Below are 20,841 nucleotides of genomic sequence, written 5' to 3' on the forward strand. Positions count from 1 at the left end.
AATGGGGAATCTGGATTTTTATGGGAAACGTCATTTTATAGCTGGCAACTAATCCAAGGATTTTAGTGTTTGTTTTTTAAACACGGTGCCGCCTAAACAAAACACTGAGGTAGGCGCCACACGCCCCACAGGCTGCAGCTCAGTGTGGGCGTGGGCGTTCTGACTTTCTTCCCTCCTCTCCAGGTCCTTGCTGGCTTCTTACTTCTCCCCCTCCCATGTCTGGCATCCGGAAGGGCATTTGGTCAGGGCAACTATCTCAGGCTCCACTGAGATCAAGGGATACAGAGCCTGGAAAGGATGACTTCTTATGACATTTAAAATGAAAGGCAGGCAATCTAGAAAGTACCAGATTTTATTATCTTTTTATCAAAAAAATCAGTAACAGACAACAGTGTGAAGTGGCTACAGAAGAGGTGCTCACTCCCAACACAGCCAGAGAAGAACACAGGGAAGAGGACCCAGCCAGCTGGGACCCTGTGGTGAGGGGTGCAGAAGCGAGGATCATTCCCTCCACCCAGCCAGTGGGGTCAGGAGACGACCTGGCCTGCCCAGGCTAAGCCACCAGCCTCTCGTCTCTGGAGAGGAGGCGTCGCAGACAACAGGCTCTGGAGCTAAGGCCTAATCAGCCCCTGCCGCCATCCCCCTCTTTACCCAGGGAGACAAAGGCCATCCCAGCAAAGCTGGGACTGTGACGTGTTAAGTCAGTTTAGTTCTCCAGCAGTGCTGTCCAAGAGATAGACATGGTCTCTGCCTGCATGTTCGGTACAGCAGCCACTAGCCACATGTGGCAACTCAGCACTTGAAATGTGGGTGGTGTAAGTGAGGAGGGAATTTTTAACTTTATGTAATTTTAATTGATTTAAATAGCCACATGTGGCTAGTGGTTACCATATTGGATGGTGCAGCTCTCCAATTTTCTCTTAAATTTGGAGAAAGCATCTACAGGAACACCAGCTGTGCTAAATTAAAAGCTAGATAGAAGGTGGAATCATCCACCCTCAACTATTCCAGCCAGATCAGGAGAAGGCACCAGGAACAGGGCCAAAGAAAGAGGTAAAAATCCACTCAGCCACACAAAAATTCACTCACTCAACCATCCGGCCAACTTCAAACTGGAAATATCATACTATCTCCTGAAAAAATATATATATCTATTTTTCTAGAACCAAGGAAGAATAATAATATATTACAAGAAGAGAGATACAAATATCCCAACATCCCTTCCATTATATTTTGGGATCTGCTAGAAAACTATGTTTCAGTACAAGCTACTTCTTAGCAGCTTCAGAAAGGGCCAAGGTCATGAGCAGGGGAGGGGGAAGTATTAAAAAAAAAAAAATGGGGAAGGGCTTTAAAGAAAAAGAAGAAAGAGGGAAGGGGAGGCCCTGTCTGAAGCTATAAATAGTAAAAAAAAAACAATAATAAAAATCATATCTCAGGCTCTTCTTTCATTTTCGAGAAACAAACAAACAAAAACCATTAAATACAAACTTAGCAGGTACTGTGGAAATGTGCACGAGAGCAGGGACCTCGGCATCTGCTCATTCTTGCTCAGGCAAAGAGGCTCTGCATAAAGGAATGAATTGTTAAAAAAAAAAATACCCCACTAAAAATAGATTTACAAATATTCTACAAATCTATTTCAGTATGAACTTTCAGCTCCTCTCCCCATCCTCTTGGATTCCCCTCCCTCTCCAAATAAAACATTTCCAAAAGTCACTTGAAAGAGCCTAGAATGGCCCGAGCTAGACCACAGTGACTCCCGTAGTGTGGTCACAAGTGCCCTTTGATGGACACATCTCAAGATGCAGATGGCTCTAGTCCCTTCTCCCAGCTCCTAGCAGAAGGAGGACTGTGAAAGGGAGGGAGGCTGCCAGGGGTGGACCTCCAGCAGGACTCACACAACAGCTTCAGAGGGGCTCTGGATGAGGCATGGTCAGTATAGGCTCTAAGCTAGGCCTAGCTTCTAAACTGGGAGATTAAGAAACGATTCAGTCCCAGACTCGCCTTCAGAAAGGCCAAGTTTAACCCCATTTTTCTGCTGAGACAATCGAGGCCCAGAGAATCAAGAGGAGGCAGGAAGAGTAGAAGATGGCGTCTCTCCGGACACAGAGCTGGAGATGCTGATAGGTCAGTGTTAGCTTGCCCTCCCCCAATGGCCAACCTTCAAAATCCTTCGGCTTCCCTCCCCGCTAAAGTCCAAGCTGGTGCCCATGCAGAAGATTCAGGCATAGAACTCATTGGTGGGGGCTTTTTTGTAGATGGGTTTCTTGCCCAGGTCGTAGCTGCCTTCATCCTTCTTCTTCATGCGGTATACCAGCAGCAGGACCAGGAAAACGGCAAAGAGGATGCCCACAACGCCACCCACAATCAGAGCTGGAGAGAAGAGAGGGGAGAGGGGAGATGAGAGCTGGTCTCTGGGACCTCGGGATACATTGCCACGGCCCCCAGTTGGTCCTCTCACAACTGGACATCCTTACCATCACCATCACCTGTGCCGGGCAGCCTTATTTGATCCTCATGACCTCATTTATGAGAAGGGGGTCACTATAAGTCACTGAAGACCATAGGGCCAGAGGGACAAAGCCACCATTCCAACCCACATCTGCCTGAGTCCAAAGGCAGCCTCCTTCCAAACACCAGGCTGATTCCCCAGCAAGAGCTTAGGGCTGAGCCAGGAGCTAGGAAAACTGCAGGTTGTGGAAATCCCCCTAGACATACTTACCCCACGGTGCTGAGCACAGTGTGCTCTAGCTGTGCCTGTGTGCACACGAAGCTATGCAGGCCTATACTTCCATACACAGGTATACACATTCTCTGTACACACAGGTATACGCTACCACACACGGCTGTAACATACTAATATGTCCACACGACTATGTTATAGATAATTATATATGGTGGGTTATGTTCCTACGTACGTAGCTCAGTGGTTAAGGTCTAGGTTCCACCCCCATTTCTCCCACTTACTGGCTGTGTGATCTTAGGTAAGTTCCTTCCTCTCTCTCCTATTGCAAAGTAGAAGTAATAGTAGCTTTCTCATATGTTTGTCCTAAGGATTAAATAAATTAACCCACTTAAAGTGCTTAGAACAGTACATAGCATATGCTCGATGCTTATTAATTGTAAACCTTTGTGGTTTCTATCTGTGTCCCTAGCACCCTGAATCAGGCCTGGCACAAGACTAAGTCCTTAATAAATGATGCTCGCAGTTCGACTCAGAGAGGAGCACTGCCCAGGGCACCTGGCTAGCATCGGGTAGATGTGGGCTTCGACCTCAGATGAGCTTGTGTTTGCTGCACCATGCCAGGTGGCCTGAATGGCTCATTCCTGCTCGCTGAGGGGGCAGGGATGTCTCACAGAATCCTTTCTGTGGCAGATTGAGTCCCCTAATTCGGTCTTACTCAGGCTAAGAAGATTAATTTTCTGTCCCCACATACACTCCACATCTATGCACAGAATGGAGGCACAATGGCACAGAGGAGCCAAGTAAGGTTCTTTCTGGGCTAAAACTATGAAAAAGCAGCAACAAAGAGTCCCCAGGAGATGCCAGAAAAAGCACATGGAATATCACCTAGGAACCCCATCCCTGTCTCCATCACCTTTCCCTCTGATGACTTCAACCCTGGGTCTGTGCTGGGACTTCCCACAAGGTCAAGGTCCAAGTACAGTCTCAGAAGTGACTCTAATCCTAGGTTCAAATGCCAGGTCTACCACTTCCTGGTTCTGTGACTTTGGACAAGTGGTTTGGCTTCTCCGAGCCTCAGTTTCCTTATCTGTAAAGAGTATGGATAACTATGCCTGTCTGATCCGGTTGTTCCGGGGACTCCATGAGGGGGGCCCATGCATCACATGGCACATAGTAAGCACCTGATAAACGCCCAGGTGCTATTTAAAAGCTACTGGAATGGAGGGTCCAACCTCAGCTAGCTCAACAATGTAACATTTTACACAAGGATCTTACACTTGTTTAATTCTCAACTGGAAGATTTAAGAGATGGCGTGGCTTCAGTTCCGTCTCTTGCTATGCGACCCAAAACAAGTAGCTTGCTTTCTCTGGGCCTCGGTCTCCCCATGTCTAAGAAACAGTTGCTTGGACCAGATCAGTGGTTTTTAAATTTTTCTTTAAAAGCAGTAGAAGCCTTAGTTGGTCTGCTAATCCCACATGTGCCAGCTGAAAGGGAAACTGTGGTTGAAGAAAGACGGATGAGCCTTTACCTCTGAACTACTGCCACCAAGTAGTGTGAAACTCCTAAGACTAACTGGTCACTAAGGGCCCCTCTAGATCCAACAGCATCCCCCACCCTGCCCACATCACACAGAAAGTAGTGAAGGAAAAGATAAAAAAAAAACAAACATTGGCTCCAGTACCAGGAGGCCAGGGTCAGGGCTGAGCTGAGCCCAAAGTCACTGGGGTGAAACTCCCAGGGAGCTCGTCTACAAGACGCAGGCAAGATCCTTTATCTGTCCCAGAGGGAGGAGGACACGGGGCTCTCTCCTGGCACCGCAAGCCTCCTCAGAGCTGCCGGCCCAGCTGGTTCCCAGGAGACTTGAGTTCCCTAGCATGGGTCCAGGGTGCCCACTCACCCGGCTGGTTCATACAGAGTGGCTGTCAGCCTGTAAAATGTGGCCAGAAAGGGAGTTCCCGCCGACAACCCGCCACCCCCCCGCCAACTCTAGAGACCCCAAGGTGGCCAGGGAAGGAGAAAGGGAGCCAGTCACCACCACCCCGGCTGAAGGCCCCACGGTCAGGCTTGACAGAGCCACTCCTGAAGCCTCACACTGGCACAGAACTTTCCCCACAACAGCACATTACAGTCAAGAACCCTGCAGCTCTCACCTGAGGCCAAAACATTGACCCTCTCTGGACCTCAGTTTCTTAATCTGTCACATGAAAGTTCCCTGTGTGCCCCATACCCTGAAGGGTCAATTTAATGACAGATTATACTAACAAATCAGAACAGCCTTTTATAGTTTGCCAAGTTATTTCAGATGCTATTGTTCATGGAGTCAATACACCAGCTCAAGGAAGTGTCACTGTACCCATTCACAGAGAAGGAAACTGAGGCTCCCCTCATCAACTGAGCTTCTGAAAGTTTCTCAGCCAAGGTAACAGGCTATCAAGTGATAGAGTAGGGGGAGGGGAAGCCAGCCCAACCCTACGGAGCCTGGGGCTTTCAAGGGAAATTTTCAAGAGAAGTTACCTTTCAATAATTAACTCCCCAGGTGCCAAACCCAGGCTGTAAAAGAGCTTTGAAAATAAGAGAGAAGGACTTAAGGCAAGCGAGGGACTCTACTTGTCTCTTCTTCAGAAGCCTTTGATCCGCAGTCCTCCCCTCCACCAGGCTGCACGGTCAGAGGGGGCCCCTTAGGGAAGTGTAGTCCTTCAGTGCCCCAGCGCACCCTGAGAGCCTGAGAGGAAGGGGTGCCAAGGAGCCACGTGGGCTAGAGGCATCCCTGCCTGCAGCGCTACCCCACTGAGCCCCCTCCCCATTCCAGGCATCTTGTGAGGAGCACATGACCTCACCTGCCAGGACCTCTGTCCTCTCAAAGATGCTGCTGCTCTGGGCAGTGCTGGACATGGACACCTTGTTGGACACATCCTCGTCCTCTTCAAAGGGCGAGATCCTCTTGGGGATGACCTCATTCTCCCCCAGTTCCTCGGGCTCAGTGGGGACCTGGTCTCCAGGCCCTGCCTTCTCAGGGATGTGGTTACTCAGAGGCACCTGGATGAGGGAAGGAGAAGAGAGACACACTCAGCCGCCACATCTCTGGCTGTACCATGTGGTACTGGAGCAGAAATCGGCCAACAACCTCTCAACAATCATGCTGTCAAGTCTGTACCCTCAACTTTTCTAGCAGGTCTGTCCCCAAAGGGGAATGAATAATGTGACGAAGGGTGCAGAGAAGCAGGGGTTCCCACTCACTGCTGGCCAGGGGGTATTCTAGAAACCACTCTAGAGGAGAGTTTGGCAAAACTGCAGAAATTGCTTGCCCTTTAAGGCAGCAAGTTTGCCTCTGGGATTCTGTCCTAAGGAGCTAATCAGAGATTTGTGTAAAAGACGCCTGCTGTGGTATTCTAACTTTAGAATATCAAAAACTTACAAACTTTTCCATCAATAAGGGAAATCAGGTAAAATATGATTATGCACCCTATAAAAATGAATAGGAAGAACATTTAATCATCTGGGGAGATATTCATGACCACCTTCAGTGAAAAATGCAGTACCCAGAACTGTGTCTATAATTTGATATTAATGTTGGGAAATACCTAGAAGCGCAGAGAAGGGGTCGGAAGCACAAAATTAAGTGTTGACAGTAACTATCCCTGCAGGAGGGATGGCCTCGCCATGACCCACAGGTGTCCTGCCCCAGAGGAGCCCAGGGCTGCAAATAAAAGCCTTCTTGCAGAGTGAGGTCAGACCCTCATTATTCTGCTCCTCTTAACAGGTGTTACAGAGAAGCAAGGGGCGAGAGGCAAAAGCATTTAGCTACTTACCAAGGGGTGAATTACTTCAGGGAAGATCCTGGGGTCCTCTGAGTCATCTGAAAGGTCATAAAGGCTGTGTGAGTGTGAGGTCAGTTACCCCCAGATAAATGACTCCCAACGCCATGGCTGGTGGGAGTCCTAACTCACAAACAGCCCCCAAATGCTCACTGTCCAGCAGGTAACCATTCCCACTCCAGCCTCAGTCACTTCATCTGTAAAATGGGGCTCCTAAGACCTGCCTCCCTGGCTCTTTCACAGGAATGCTGAGCTGGTAGCTGAGCAGATGCTTCGTCAGCTCCAAACTCTTGCTCTGTAAAGTGTGGATCCAGGGACCAACAACATCACCGGGGGGATGTTAGAAATGCAGAACTTCAGGGCCCACTGAAGCAGAATCTGCTTTTAACAAGCTCCCCGGGGGACTGTTTGAGTCCACTCTAGATTGCAACATGATATATTAGAAATTGCAATATTAAAATATTTACTGAGCGCCTGATACGAGCCAAGAGTTTTAACTCAGTCCAGTCCCCACAACACTGATGTGCTGTCATTACTGTTCCCATTTCACAGATTGGGAAACCAAGGCTGGGAGGCCACAGAGGCGCAGGTTGAGCTCAGGCACCATGGGACTCCAAAGCTCAAACTTGGAATTGTTATAACAGCCTGCACATAGGAGGGATGGTTCTCGGTAGTTCTATGTGGCCCGGCAGCGAGGGCCAGAAGTCACAGAAGACCAGGAAAGGCACCTGCCCTGGTCCAGCCCCAAAAGGCCTGGCCCCTTCACCTACATGCCCCTACCACCAAGCAGGGGCTTGATCTTTGTTCCCCATCCACACCTCTGCCTACACATGTCCCCAGGCTTCTGAACTGGTTCTTTTCCTTTTCAAAGGAAGAAAAACACTCCATCAGACCTCCCCATCCCCACCCCTACCCCCATGCCCTCAGCCAAAGGTGGACAGGTTGAGGCTAGTGCTCAGAAAACCTACTGCTACAAATGAACCCAAAGCAACAAACAACTAGCCAGGGGAGGGTCTCAGGGGTGCAAAGGGTTGATCCAGCTACTTTTGTTTGCTCTTTTTTGAGGGAAGAGGAGCACTGGAGAAAAATTTCCCCCAAAATCCAAGTCCCCATGCATGGTCACCATGCTAGGAGATGAGGCCACATCCCCTTCAGCCCCGTGCCCCAGGCCTGCCCACCATGCCCTCCATACCCAGATCTCCAGAGCCAGACAGCTCAAAGTCATCGGCTTCCTGCCCGAGCTCCCCAGCGTCCTCGTCATCTGGCAGGGCGCCGGAGAAGTATTGGCCTTCTAGGAGGACTTGGGGGTCGATGACCTCGGTCTCTCGGATCTAGGGTGAAAAGAGGAGATACATCAGCCAACAGGCCCCCCAGTGCTCTCCAACAGCCCCTGAGCCTCGAAAGGCAGCGAACTGCACATTCAGGAAGGTAAGCCGGAGTGCTGGAAGGGGATCAGGCCAAAGCCTGGAGACCTGGATCCTGGATCCGTCCTGGCCCCTCACTTGCTGTGTGACCTTAGGCAAGTCTCTTTACCTTTCTGGGCTAATAAAAATCATAAAGGTGGGAATAATCAGAACATAGATATTACTAGGTAGTATTTACTAAGCATTTGCTACATGTCAGTCCCTGTTCTTAATAACTCTAAAGGCACTTCTTTAACCCCATTTTACAGCTAAGGAAACTGGGCATTTGAGACATGAAATCATTTTCTTTTGGTGACACAAGTAGCAAATGGAGGAGTGAGGATTCCAGACAGGGCTGCCTGACTTCAGAGCCAGGGCTCCCCACCCACACAGGCCGCCAAGGATCCCATACTCCAGGGTCCTATGATGCATTCATTCACAGCTGATTCACCCAGGGCAGGGAGAGGGCTGCTGGCTCTGGTCTTACCCAGTCCAGGACACCTTTCCCAGCTGAGTCAGACTCGGCTGGGAGGGGCAGGGCTGGCTCACGCACACCCCAGGACAGCCTCAGGTCAGGGCGCTGTCCAAGCGTGGTGACTCAAGAGTGCATAAGCGCACGCTTGTATTCAGCCTACAAACATCTCCCATGGATCTGTCCTGCAGCCAGCACCGTGCAGGGCACAGTTCCAGCACCCGTAAGTGCCACTCAGCCCCCAGGAAAACCCAGCTGGTCACAGCAGGATCTTAGGTCCACCCCACTGAGAAGCTTTCAAAAGGAAAGTATCAAAAGTCCACAGGGGCAGAGAACTTTCCCAAGGTCATACAGTACATCAGCGACCCTGCTTCCATCCCCTAGAGCTCCGGAGAGCAGAGAGGAGGCAGCTGAGATGCCTACACCCTTCCCCTTAGCTTCCGGGCTGAGGCTTCTGTTGCCCCGGGCAAAGTTCATTATTCCACTAATTAATTCAAATATTAAAGTGCCTACTATTTCCCAGAGGAGTTAGTGTTTCGATTAAGTTCAACACACCGCCCCCGCCAAGACATTCTCATCTTGTTTCCCAGAGTCCCTATTTGTGAGAAGTAAGGGCTCTGCTCGGAACCACAGAACACCAGCTGGAGAGGCCAGGGAGTTCCTGGCTTTCCATTTCATAGAATTTGAGAGAATCTGAGCCCCAGACAGGGCAGTAACCTGCCCGAGGTCACACAGTGAGTTAGCTACAGAGTTCTGAGTGGAAAGAGGCCAGGTCTGTTTCTGACTGCCCAGGCTGTCCTTCCCTTAGCTGAGACTACCGGTGACATACGGGGGAGCCTCAGAAGGAATATCCGTTCCTAAGACAAGGTTACCATCTCAGGAGACGCCCAGGCTCCTCCTGTACTCTCCACTGGCTTCCGTGGAGAAGGGGGTGGACCTGACTGTGGTGCTATCTTCCACCCACTCGAGGGCACATGCTGGATTCCGGGAAGGGAGCAGTCTCAGGCTGGGAGGAAGGTGGCGGGCAGGCACTGCCCCTCCCACCGCCGGAAGGGAGAGAGCGCCTGGCACACGTGGGGGTGGGGAGCCAGAAGGGGTTAAGCTCTGGTTAGGGATGACTTCATGACTCGAGAATCAGGAGCTGCTGAGCTGCTGGAGCTGGAATTCCAGCCCCCGCACACAGCCCGTGCCTGTGGCTTTGGTTTGGCAGCTGAAGGAAAAGGCTCCTCCGTGCTTGCGCAAGCTGCCAGTACCTAGGGTGGGGTCCCTGCGCTCCTATCCCCATCTCCTGCTGCAAATTCCCCTGGGGCCCAGAATCGGAAACAGCAGGATCTCCATGGCTTACTAAGCTAACCACTTAGCATGAAGCAGGTCCTCCTAATAGATCTTTATTGCAGAAGTGGAAACGGGGCAGGAGGCTCAGAAAGATAAAGTCACTTGCCCAAGGTCACACAGGCCGAAAGTGACCGCACCCAGGCGTAGGACCAGAACCCAGGCATAGGTCACCTAAGCCTTTAACCACATACACATAAACACACGCACAAACACACGTGAACATGGAGTGCCCGCCTACCCAGGCTAGGAGGGAGCCCTGTTAAGTGGAGGTCAAATCCAGCCCAAGAGGGAAAGAAGGTACTTTGGCTGCTTGTTGACCCAGCCTGGAGACCAGACTGGCTGTGTGGAGTCAGAGCTCAAAGTCCTCAAAGCAGGGGCTGAGATCCCAACACTGGGCTGTTTCAGGCTGAGACCCTCCCCAACCCTCCCTGTGCCCCAGGAGTCACGGAGTCACAGAATGTTGTTTACCGCATCCTGCCCTTCCTTTAGTATGTGAAAGTGCTAAGGGGTGTTTCAAAACAACCCATGGGATTAAAACGCTGATTGGCTGCGAGAAACTACCCGCAATTTACATTAACGAAATGAAGACAGAGAGTTGGCGGGTATGATGAGCTTGTAGCCAAGTGGGCAGCAAAACTGAGGCTGAAACCCAGATTTATTCTCAGTTCGGCACTCTTTGTGGTCATCCCTAACCCTTCATTTTTATACCAGGTTCCCAGAGAGAATAAACTTGTTTAAGGTCACACCGGGGATCAGCGGCATGGCCAGGATTAGACCTGGCCAGACACCTATTCCAGGCTCTAAGGACAGGGGTCCCTTGAGGCTGTGCATTGGATGAGCATAGGTGCCCTCCTACAGCAAGTCAAGGGAGAAGCTTTGTCAGGCTGATGGGAAGACACAGGAAATTAAACCCTTCTTCAGCTCCAGAAGTACCCTCTCTGGCCCCTTCCCCACCCATGACCCTGATATGAGGGAAATTCCCAAGTAGGTGGGAGCCAGCAAGACTGGACCAAGCTCCATGAACTGTGGGCAATCACCCCTTGTGTGTGCAACAGCCCTCCCTTTCCCCACCCTCTTTTCAGACAAGGCCCATTCAGTCTGGGGTGGCTTTGAAGAACCAGGCCACCAAGCAGCCAGGCCCAGCCCTGACCAGAGAAGGACCCCACCCTGCTCCTGGCTAAGACTGTGGTTTGTTCTCGGCTCACCCACCCCTGCCTGGGGAACATGCGTTCATATGTGTGTGCACACACAGGCACCCTCTTTGTTCCTCTCACAGACACAAAACAGAAATCGTCAGCTGAATAAGGCAGTGGGCCTGGGTCCCCCAGACCATGGTGGGCACCTGGGGTTGATGCCTGGGGGTTTAGAGATGCTGGATGCTTCCCTAAACTATCCATAGAAAAGAAGAGAGCTGGGTGCTGTTTTGTTCCAAAGGGACTAGCACCTGCCACAGAAGGTATCTGAGGCCACAGAACACAACCATCCCATTTTATAACCCAGCAAACAGATGACAAGACAAGGGGTTTGCCAAGGTCACCCAAACAGCTGGCAGCAGAGCTGGACTTCGAACCTAGGTCTCCTGGCTCCCGGCTGGAGTTGTCCTCCCTCCCCCTTCAAGGGTTTTGGCTGCTCCTAAGGGTCTCAGCAAATCCACAGACTGCAGCTGTCACTCCAGATATACTCCCCCCACGCAGTCCATAGCCTACAGGCATGAAGCTAGAAAAAGGTCACCAACCCTACCCCAATGTCCCACAGCTTCAGTCACCCAGGAAAGGCATGGAGACTGGGTAACTAGCATGAGTATCCACCACATGCCAGACACCAAGCTGGGTGCTTCTCTCTAAGCTCTTTTTATTGGCACAAAAGCCTTGTAAGGTGCTTTACTCATTTTTTGCAGGAAACTGAGGTTCAGCTGATTCATTCATCCAAAGTCACACAGCTAGAAAGGGACAGTGCTGGGACTGGATTCGAACCTAGATCTTTCTCAAGACCATGCCTTAGCCACAGCCAGGCTTCTCACTGCCACCCACGCTTCACCTCCCCACCCCAACCCCAAAGCCACAGCACACACTGCCAGGCCAGGGCTCCAGGGCACCCCCTCCCCTGGCCAGGGAGTAAATAAAGGGGAAAGTGATATTGCTCAAACAAAAGAACAGAAACTTGGCTGGGGCACCAGGGAAAAGTTCAGGGTCAAGGCTTGGTTAAATGTGAACTGGTGGGGGCAAAGGAGGGAGGAGAGCCTTCCCTCACCTTGATCTTCCCCAGGGGAGGCAGGGTCAAGGACACACTTTACCCTTATTTCCGGAGGTGAGACCAGATGGGCAACTGGGCAAGCCAAATTCAGGAAGGAGGGGGGATGGTGATTCCCCTGGGCTCCAACTATTAAACCCACCAGCGTGACCGTGGCAGGAGAGCCCCTAGAAGGGGCTACTGATACAGTCACTGTCCTCCCCCATCCCCCTTCTAAAAGGTCAGATATCCCCCAGCATGAGCAAAACCCGGGGACCACAACCAGGACTCTACACCTTGGCAGACCAACGAAGGATTTACCACCAGAGCACTTACCCATAAGGGCAGATGTACAAGCAAACTGCAGCCCTGCCGCTTCTTAACTCTAGGAGCCTCGGGGTTATTGCACATCTTGAATCCTCAGTTTCCTCTTTTTGTAACCAGGGCTGGTAGCATCGTGCAGGATGATGAGGATTAAGTGAAAATGCATTAATGTGTGCAAGAGACCCAGCATGTGGCCTGGTACACAGCAGGTGCTCAGTGAGTAGCTGGCTCTTATTAATCCCGACCTGCCTTCCTTCTGGCTAAGGAGATTAGTACTCAACGGGTCAGAGACCTGGGAAAAGTGATAGAAGCAGTTCCATTGCTAGAAAGAAGGTGGTCGGTGGATGGGCAGGTGCTTTGCAAACTGTGAAAGGACATCCACATTCTTATTTTGCTTCTGAGACCAGAGACCAACCAACCAGGTCCCTTAAGATTGTGCAAGAGAAAAAGACCCAGAGATGGGCAGAGATCTTCCCAAGGTCACACAACTTTGAGTGCCTGTCCTAAGCAGACAGAGGCAGGGGGAAGACCAGCTGTATGTTCCCAAAAGGAACAAAGGGCAGTGACCAGAGACACCTGAAGTTCTACCTGGGGACCTGTATCCCCAGAGTATTTCCTGACTTGCCCCGGGGATGAAGAAAACATCTAGAAGCCAGAAAGAAACCACACACCAATCCATGACTGGGTACTCTGGTACCTGAAGGGTTAAGCCAGGTCTAGGGGACGGGGAGAGGTGGGGATTCGAATGTCACTCCAAGGTCAGGTTACTCTGAACACAATCACTCGAGAGAGAAGCCAGGCTGGGCACTGCCAGCAGCCAGCTTTTCACCAGCTCCCCTCACAGTGCAGCCCATTCCCACAGCAAGGGCTCCAGGATCCTGGGGTGCCAGCTAGGCAAGGGGGCGGGAGCTGTTGCAGCCTCTGGACATAACCCCGCCAGAAGCTGAGGCAGTACCCTTGTCACTAACTCCCTGGGTGATCTGGGGAGAGTCCCCTCTCTGGGCCTCAGTTTCCCCACCTGTAAAAGACGGTTCTCAAAGAGACAAGCCTCCCTCTGTCTGGAGGCCTGGTAACGAAGCTGGGCACTGCTCCGATTACCGGTGGAGACAGCCGGGAGGGGGCTGGCTCCCTCAGGGCCGCAGAGACAGAGGTGCATTGAAGCTGGGGTTTGTAATCTAGGCAGCGGATCCGAGGGCCCTGCTGGATCCGTGGGCAGGACGTAAACAACCCTCCCTCTCGTGTTCTGCAGAGCAGAGCCGATAGTCTTGCCTCGCTGATGAGATCAGCCCTGGGTGCTGGCTTCCTGCCCCTTCCCAGCCTCCCCCGCCACTCGGAGAACCACCGCTCCAGACCAGGTCAGTCTGTCCCACAGACATCTCCCGGCCGGGCGGGCTTCCCCAGGGCAAGGAGTATCCCTATTTCTGTCACCCCTTTCCCCACGCCCTGAGGTTCCGAGTAGTACAGCCAGTCCCTGCAGGCCTGGCCACAACCGGCCGGGCTCCACCAAGTCACTGTTTCCACACATACCAGCCTCTCCCTGCCTCCCCTTTCCATTACCCCAGGTGTCACCTGACTAGCAGCCTGTACTGTGCCAGAGAAAACTGGGGCAGCTGAGCTCGGGGCCTGAAGGATGGGGGAGGGGAGCTGAGTAGGAGGGCCTGGCCCAGGGTCGGGGTGGGGAGCAGCAGCCCTGGGTAGGGGGAATGACGACTGTAGAAGGCCGAAGCCAAACTGTTCAGATCACGGAGTGATCTTTTGGGGACTCCTGGAGCCCTCTGAAAAGGATAGAAGGTTTTGAACCCCAAGAACTGTAACCATCGGCTTACATTTTCAACGGGTACACAGACATCACCTCCCCGAAGCCAACGTCTGGCCAGGTTAAGAACCCTTGTCTAGCTGCTAATAATAAACCAAACTTAAGGCAGCACTTTACAAGTTTGCTAAACACCAATTATGACCCTCAAGTGACACAGGTGTTTTATAGAGGACATTAGGGCTCACGGTGGCAAAGTGACTTAATAACTGTGTGTCCCTGGGTGATCGGCACAGCTGGGATGGGGACTCAGCTGTGAAACGTATCCACTTTACAGTCACCCAGCCTCCAGCACACATAGCCAGAGGGCTCCTCGAGGTGCGGGACCACACCCAAAGGTCACCAGTGAGTTAACAAGACAGCCCAAGAAGTCGGGTTTCTTGTATTCCTGGGGTTAAATCAGGCCCCAGTTGTTGCCACGTGCCATCTCCTCCTCCCTCTCTAGGCACCACACAATGAAAACTAGCTTTGCAGAACACTGTACCTTTTCTGTCCACCATCACAACCCCCTCAAGCCCAGAGGGCTATTTGCAATTCATTCAGCCTCCCCAGGATTAGGAACTCTGCCCCTCCTCCCTCCTCCTACAGAACACTGCCCCTCCAACACAGGAGGGTGACCCCAAGTCCTGGGCAGTGTCCTGTTTGTCTGGGACCCTTTGTGAACCCCTACCCTGCTCCCTCCAGGCTGAAAACTGCTCAGCAGGGGGTTCCTACAGATCCCGGCAGGAGGGGTGGAGCTGCCAGGAACTGGTTCTTGTTTAAATATAAACCCATCGGATAATTAGCCAACAGCCACTTCTAAGACAAACAAATAAGAGATTTGGGCTCCATCAGCCCCACCCTAGACTCCTCCCTGCCCACCTCGCAGCTGTTGGGGGGAGGGGAGGAAGCTTCCAGGGTCCCTGGGGTGGGGTCGTCAAAGGTCCAGGCACACCTGGCCTCCTCCCTCCCAGGCGGGGTACAGGGAGCTCTCCTTGCAGCCTCTCCTATAAGCTTTACCACCATCTCCTCCCAGACCGGGAAGCTGAGGCAGCCCATCTAGAACCCTGCAGCAAGGAGGAGGAGTGGACTTCACACCCTTGCAGCGAGGTCTGGCGTCCCGGTGCCCTCCAGCCAGTCCCAGGAAGCAGGGGGCGGGGAGGCGGCATGTCAGAAAAATCAGACACTCCTGGGGTCAAGTCAAATCTGGACTGCACCAGCTTTGCTCCATGAACTCAGACCAGTTGCAGCCTCAGTTTTGCTCTAAGGAAAAAAGGAAAAAAAAGAAAAAGCTCTACCTGCTTTTCTTGACCTGCAGAGGTCAAAAGACCAGTTCTGAGGACTGGCTGAACTCTACCCCGTCAAAGTCCACACACAGGCAAGGTGCTGGAATGTTGAGGGCCTGGGACAAGTATTCCTGTATGTCCCCTCAAGGCCCTGGACACTGAGACGCAGGGTATCTCTAATAGGCTCCCAAAGGACAGGATAAATTCTGGAGCCCATTCCGACACCCCGACCATAGAGTCATCCTATTCGCCAAGAAGTTGAAAGGAAACGAGTGACTCAGGCAGGCCAGCTACTGCTCTCCTCCAGTGACTCACAGAGCCCTGTCCAGCCCCTTCCCCCAATTTTCAACAGTCCTTTGGAAATCATGCCCCCCAGTCCAGGAGGCTGAGGACAGTTAGGAGCCAATTCCTCCCCAAAGGGAACAGAGGCGGGAAGCCCAGGCTGGCTCTCCCAGCTCCTCATTCAGGCCGGCTCAGCACTCCAAGTCCTTGGAAGGGTCCTCTGTTTCCAGGAGCTGGGGACGGCAGGAGCTGAATGTCTCTGCCACCCCTCCCAACATCTCTTCTTGTTTAGGCTCTTTACCAAGGAGGCCAAGAAGGGCCCCTGCCCCCGTCAGTGGGTAATCCGGGCAGGAAGCACCTTTACAGGGCTTTGGTCCCACCTCATTTCAGAGTTGGGGACACTGAGACCCAGAGATAGGGCATATTTGCTCAAAGCCACCCAGCAATTCAGAAGTAGGACCCAAGTATCTACCTTCAAACCCAGCCAATCACCTCATCTGGAATGTTCTCTGAGGATGCTCAAACCAGACACCTTGTGTTATCCAGACAGACCTGGTTCTGACCTTGGCAAGGCACTACATTCCTCTGAGCATCAGTTTCCCATAAAAATGGAGATAATAATACCTACCTCCCAGAATCACTGGGAGGCATTCATATTAGTGATAAATAACCTCGATGCACCTTTTAGAATGAAGTTCACACATGCGTTTATTTATTCATCCATACAAACGTTTCCTGAGAACTAACTCTGGGACAGGTATTTCACTAAAAATGAACAGAGCAGAGTTCCTGCCCTGGGTGTGTGGGTGGAAGTGGTACTGGGGGGAGGCTCAGAACATGGTGAAGCATATTAATTCCCTCATGAACCATAAGTTTTTTTAAGAGAGGGAATGCCTTAGATGTCTTAAGGTTTCCACAGCCCCTTTCAAAGGGTAGGTACTAAATTATTAATAGAATATCTGAGTTGGAAAAGGCTCTCCAGGCCATTCAGTTCAAATCCCTCACTGTACAGATGGGGGATGTCAATTCAGAGAAAGAGACTCAACCACATGGAGCCCTCCAATCTGTGGCCAAAATATTCTCCTGGGTGCTTGACAGCTCTCTGGGCTTCTAAGAACTTCCAAGAGCTCTCACTGGTCACTCAAGGGTCCTAGACCTCCTGGGCTTCCGCCCCACCCCTACTTCTGTGCAATCAAGGAGAGAATTCTCAAGAAGACCACAAACATTCTAAGCTAGAGTACACCCGGTGGATAGGGGCCCGTCCCCAGAACTGACTGGGCCTGGTGCCAAGTCAGTGGGCTGTGCCCCTGGGCAGCAACACCTCTGGCAGGTGGGCGGGGGGGGGGGGGGGGGTCCAGCTCCCAAAACAAGGCTGCCTTTAATTGGCCAGGGAGGGAGTGGCAGGAAAGCAGTTCAGGGGAATGCTCCCAGCTGGACAGGAAGAACTGGTTTAGGATGGCAAGCCCCGCCAAACGGAGAGGAGTCTGGGTGCTCTGCCTGGGTTCCTTTCCCAAAACCTGTGGCACCAAAAGGGGGGTGGGGGGGAGGGACCACCCAAAGGGAGGGCAGGCCTTTGGCTTAAAGCTAAAATTTGGGGAGGGGCCCCAACAACACTATTGGAGGGGGACTCCTGGACAGAGATTCTCATGGCCTGGATGCTCTCTGCTACCCCAAAGTGGACCATTTTACCTCTCTCAGCTCCCTCATCTGTAAAATGGACCTAATATAATCTCTACATGCTAGGTTTTCTGTAAGGATAAAATGCACTGGGGTCCAGCCCCACAGCCTGGTGGCTAAGTTCCACTTTGGTGGTCCGGGTTCAGTTGCCGGGTGTGGACCTACACCACTCATCAGCTGCCATGCTGTGGTGGCAATCCACATACAAAATAGAGGAAGACTGGCATGGATGTTAGCTCAGTGACAATTTTCCTCAAGCAAAAAGAGGAAGACTGGCAACAGATGTTAGCTCAGAGTGAATCTTCCTCAGCAAAAAAACAAAAACAAAAACAAAAACCACCAGACCTGTCACACAGAAAGCGCTCAATTAATCATAACTGCTCTTAGCAAAACCTTCTCCTTGGGCCTGTTTTCTCCACCTGCAAAAAGAAAAGGGTGGACCAGATCACCTCTATGGTTTAACCCAGCTGTGACAAGGTCTGATTTTTCTGGCCACAACCTTGAAAGGAAAGGTGGGGAGAGGGGGCAGGCAAAAAGGGAAGCCCTCTGACCCAATTAGAGACGGAAGGTCTGTGACATTAGCCAGGAAGGGGAGCGCTGAGGTCACAATGAGAGAGATGGACTCCTCTCTCAGGAAGCAGCTGCTCAGGGCTGACGTCTCCCCCAGCTGAAAGGCCACCACACTCAGGACTGGCACAGCCCCCTCCCCCAAACCACATCCTTCTGACTGGCCCCAGGACACAGCTGTCTGTTCCTCAGTCTGAAGCACCTGCAGGCTCAGTAGCCTCTGATCCGAGACTGGCATGTGGCTGCCCATGCAGTGACCTCACAACCTCCTGGGTTTTTCTTCTTTTCCCCACACTGCCCAGGCCAACGGGACCCAACATGGCATTCCTCCAATGCCTCCCCAACTGGTGACTCCAACACATCCTTCGGGGCCTAGTTTGCGGCACTGCACGAGGGAACAGCCGGCTTGAGTTCGAGTTCCGGCTCAGCCACTAACCTTTTGGCAAGGGTTTGGGGAAGTCATGACCTCCCCCTGGGTCTCTGTTTCCTTTCACCTCAGAATTCCTTGAGGCCGGTCAGCCCAAAAGCTCAACAGACTCTACACTAGTCTTGAGTTACCAGAGAATGGGACACAACAGCAGCCACTCAGAGCAGCATCAGACTATCAGTTAAGATAAGCGCAGAACTTGAAGCCTGCCTGCCTGGATTTGAATCTGACTCAGCCCCTTATTAAAAGCTGTGTGACCTTGGGCAAGTTAGCTAACCTCTCTAGCCTCAGGACCAGTGTAAAAACGGTAAACAGTAGGGTTGCAGGCAGAATTAAGCTAGTTGATAAGCCATCACAACAACCATTAGAAAGCTATTAGAAAAGTGCCAGGCACACCATAAGCGCTAAATGTTTGCTATAATCACCGAGTGCTAGCAATTCTGCTCAGGTTGGGGGCGGTTCTTGCTCAGGGTCTCACTCATTCCTCTACAAGAGCCTACCAGGTAGAAACGACTCTCCCCTAAGTAAGCCAAGAGAAACAGGAGCCCCAGAAAGGAAATGACATTAATGATTAAACTTCACGGACTTGCTCCCCACAAACACGGGTGCTTAAGGGCACAGAAGAGAGCACAAAGCCCAGGCTTGTGGGGGGCAAATGGCCTCTCCCAGCAATTCAGGCACCCACCTCCCAGATAAGATTGCCTCCCTCCTCCCCAGCTACTGCTGGGATAAATGGAGCTTCTGGTGGCCCAGGGCTTTATAAACTATGACAGGGACCAGTGGCCAATGACACGGAGAGGCTTCTCAGGACTCACTGAGGCCTTCTCTCCCCTGGCCCCCTTCACCCAGCTCAGGGTGGGTGCTTCGACTTTGCAGTCTGCAGCTGAGCAGAAATAAACACTCCTCTTGTAGAAAGCAGGGGCACAACTACTAGTGAGGTGCTGAGCGTAAACCATCCCTGCCCTCGGCCCTTGAAAGATCAGACTCCCAACTCTGTAGGGACGCTGCAGGCGCACTGGTCACCTCCTGCCCTGCTTCCCCATACCTTTGTGCAGATGGGGAAACTGAGTCTCAGAAGCGACAGGGCCTTGCCCTAAGGCACAAGCCAGTGCAGGACTGGGGCCAGAAGTGAGTCAGGGCTCAGTTCTCCATTCCCTCGTGTGTGAAACAAGGCCCCACTGAACCCTAAACCCCTCCCCCTTCTAGATACACGCAGCCCCCCATCCCCAGGCCACCTCGGATTCTAGAGCTGCCCGCTCTGGGCGCCCAGAGGGCAAAGAAGGGGATTCAGGGCTCCGAGCCTGCCCCGGGATCACCAGGGAAGGGGCGAGAGTGTGGGAGGGAGAAGTGACACCGGCTTAGTCACTGGGAGCCTGGAGCCCGCGGCGGGGCTGAGGTCAGAGGGAAGCGTGAAGAGCGACAGGCTAGGGGCGCGCGGAGGAGCCACCCCCGGGAGCCTCCCTGTGACCCCGGAGCCAAGTTTTCAACAAAGTTTCCCGGCCCTGGGCTACTAGTTGGGGGCGACGCAACCCCTTGCGTACCCCCGACCCCAGGATCTCAGGAACAAAGGAGGCACCGGGCCGCCCCCGGTGGGGATCTCCAAACACCTACCGACTCGGCGGCGGCGGCCTGGGCGCCCACGAGGAGCAGCAGCAGCGCGAGCAGACGGGTGGGGGCCATAGTGCCGCGGTGCGGAGAGGGCGCGCGGAAGAGTGGCACGGGCTGGCGCGCGGCCCTTCTTATAGGCGGCGGCCGGCCCCGCCCCGGCCCGCCCCCGCCGCCCGCCCCCCGCCCGGAATTCCCCGGGAAAGCTGGGCCACCGGGGCGCTGCTCCCGCCCGCGGGGCTGGAAACCCCGAGGGACGCGCTCCGTGCGCGCCTGCCGGTGCCCAGGCGGCCCCAGCCCTCTTTATTAATTTGATCCCCTGCTAAGCCGGCCCCCAGAGAGCACTGCGTCCAACTCCATCTTATAGTTGGGGAAACTGAGGCTCACGGACAGGAAGCACTAGCCCAAGGTCCTCAGATTAGACCGGCGCTCTTCAAACCGGGCACCCTCCCCTCTGAGAGCACAGAAGACTTTCCAAATGGGTCTTGAGCAAGGTTAGTTCTAAGGCAGGGGTCAGCAAGCTTTTTCCGTAAAGAGCTAAATAGTTTAGTCTTTGCGGCCCATACGGTCTCGGTCACAATTACTCAAACGCTAGCGATGTAGCTCAGAGGCGGCCATAAATACTTAAAAGAGTAAGTGTGGCTAGGTCCTAATAAAACACTATTTACGGACTCTGAAATTTGAATTTCATACAATTTTCACGTGTCACGAAGTATCATTCTTCTTTTGACCTTGTTTTCAAACATTTAAAGACGTCAAAACCATTCTCAGTAGTGGACTGAACGAAAACAAGCAATGAGCAGACTTTGGTCTCTGGGTGACTGACCTCTGTTTTAAGAGATTCGTTTCCCAGATTTTGAACTTCCTAAAAAGTCTGATCTCTCTGAGAACTGGTCTGCTAGTTTGTCTCCATTCTTGGATCTCTTCTACCGTTTGT

The 20,841-nt window shown here is 52.5% G+C and overlaps 1 protein-coding gene across 1 annotated transcript; it reads right to left on the reverse strand.

Moving 5' to 3' along the window:
* Positions 1 to 336: 336 nt before the first annotated feature.
* Positions 337 to 20,064, reverse strand: SDC4 (syndecan 4). Its single transcript, XM_046678778.1, has 5 exons — positions 19,911 to 20,064; positions 7,698 to 7,836; positions 6,500 to 6,546; positions 5,528 to 5,726; positions 337 to 2,376 (listed from the first exon to the last, which is right to left on the reverse strand). The coding sequence occupies exons 1-5, from the start codon at positions 19,977 to 19,979 to the stop codon at positions 2,225 to 2,227; spliced, it is 606 nt and encodes a 201-aa protein (XP_046534734.1). The 5' UTR covers positions 19,980 to 20,064; the 3' UTR covers positions 337 to 2,224.
* Between the last annotated feature and the right edge of the window lie 777 nt (positions 20,065 to 20,841).

This window comes from Equus quagga, chromosome 12 (genome assembly GCF_021613505.1).
Source record: "Equus quagga isolate Etosha38 chromosome 12, UCLA_HA_Equagga_1.0, whole genome shotgun sequence".
In the NCBI taxonomy this organism is placed as follows: Eukaryota; Metazoa; Chordata; class Mammalia; order Perissodactyla; family Equidae; genus Equus; species Equus quagga.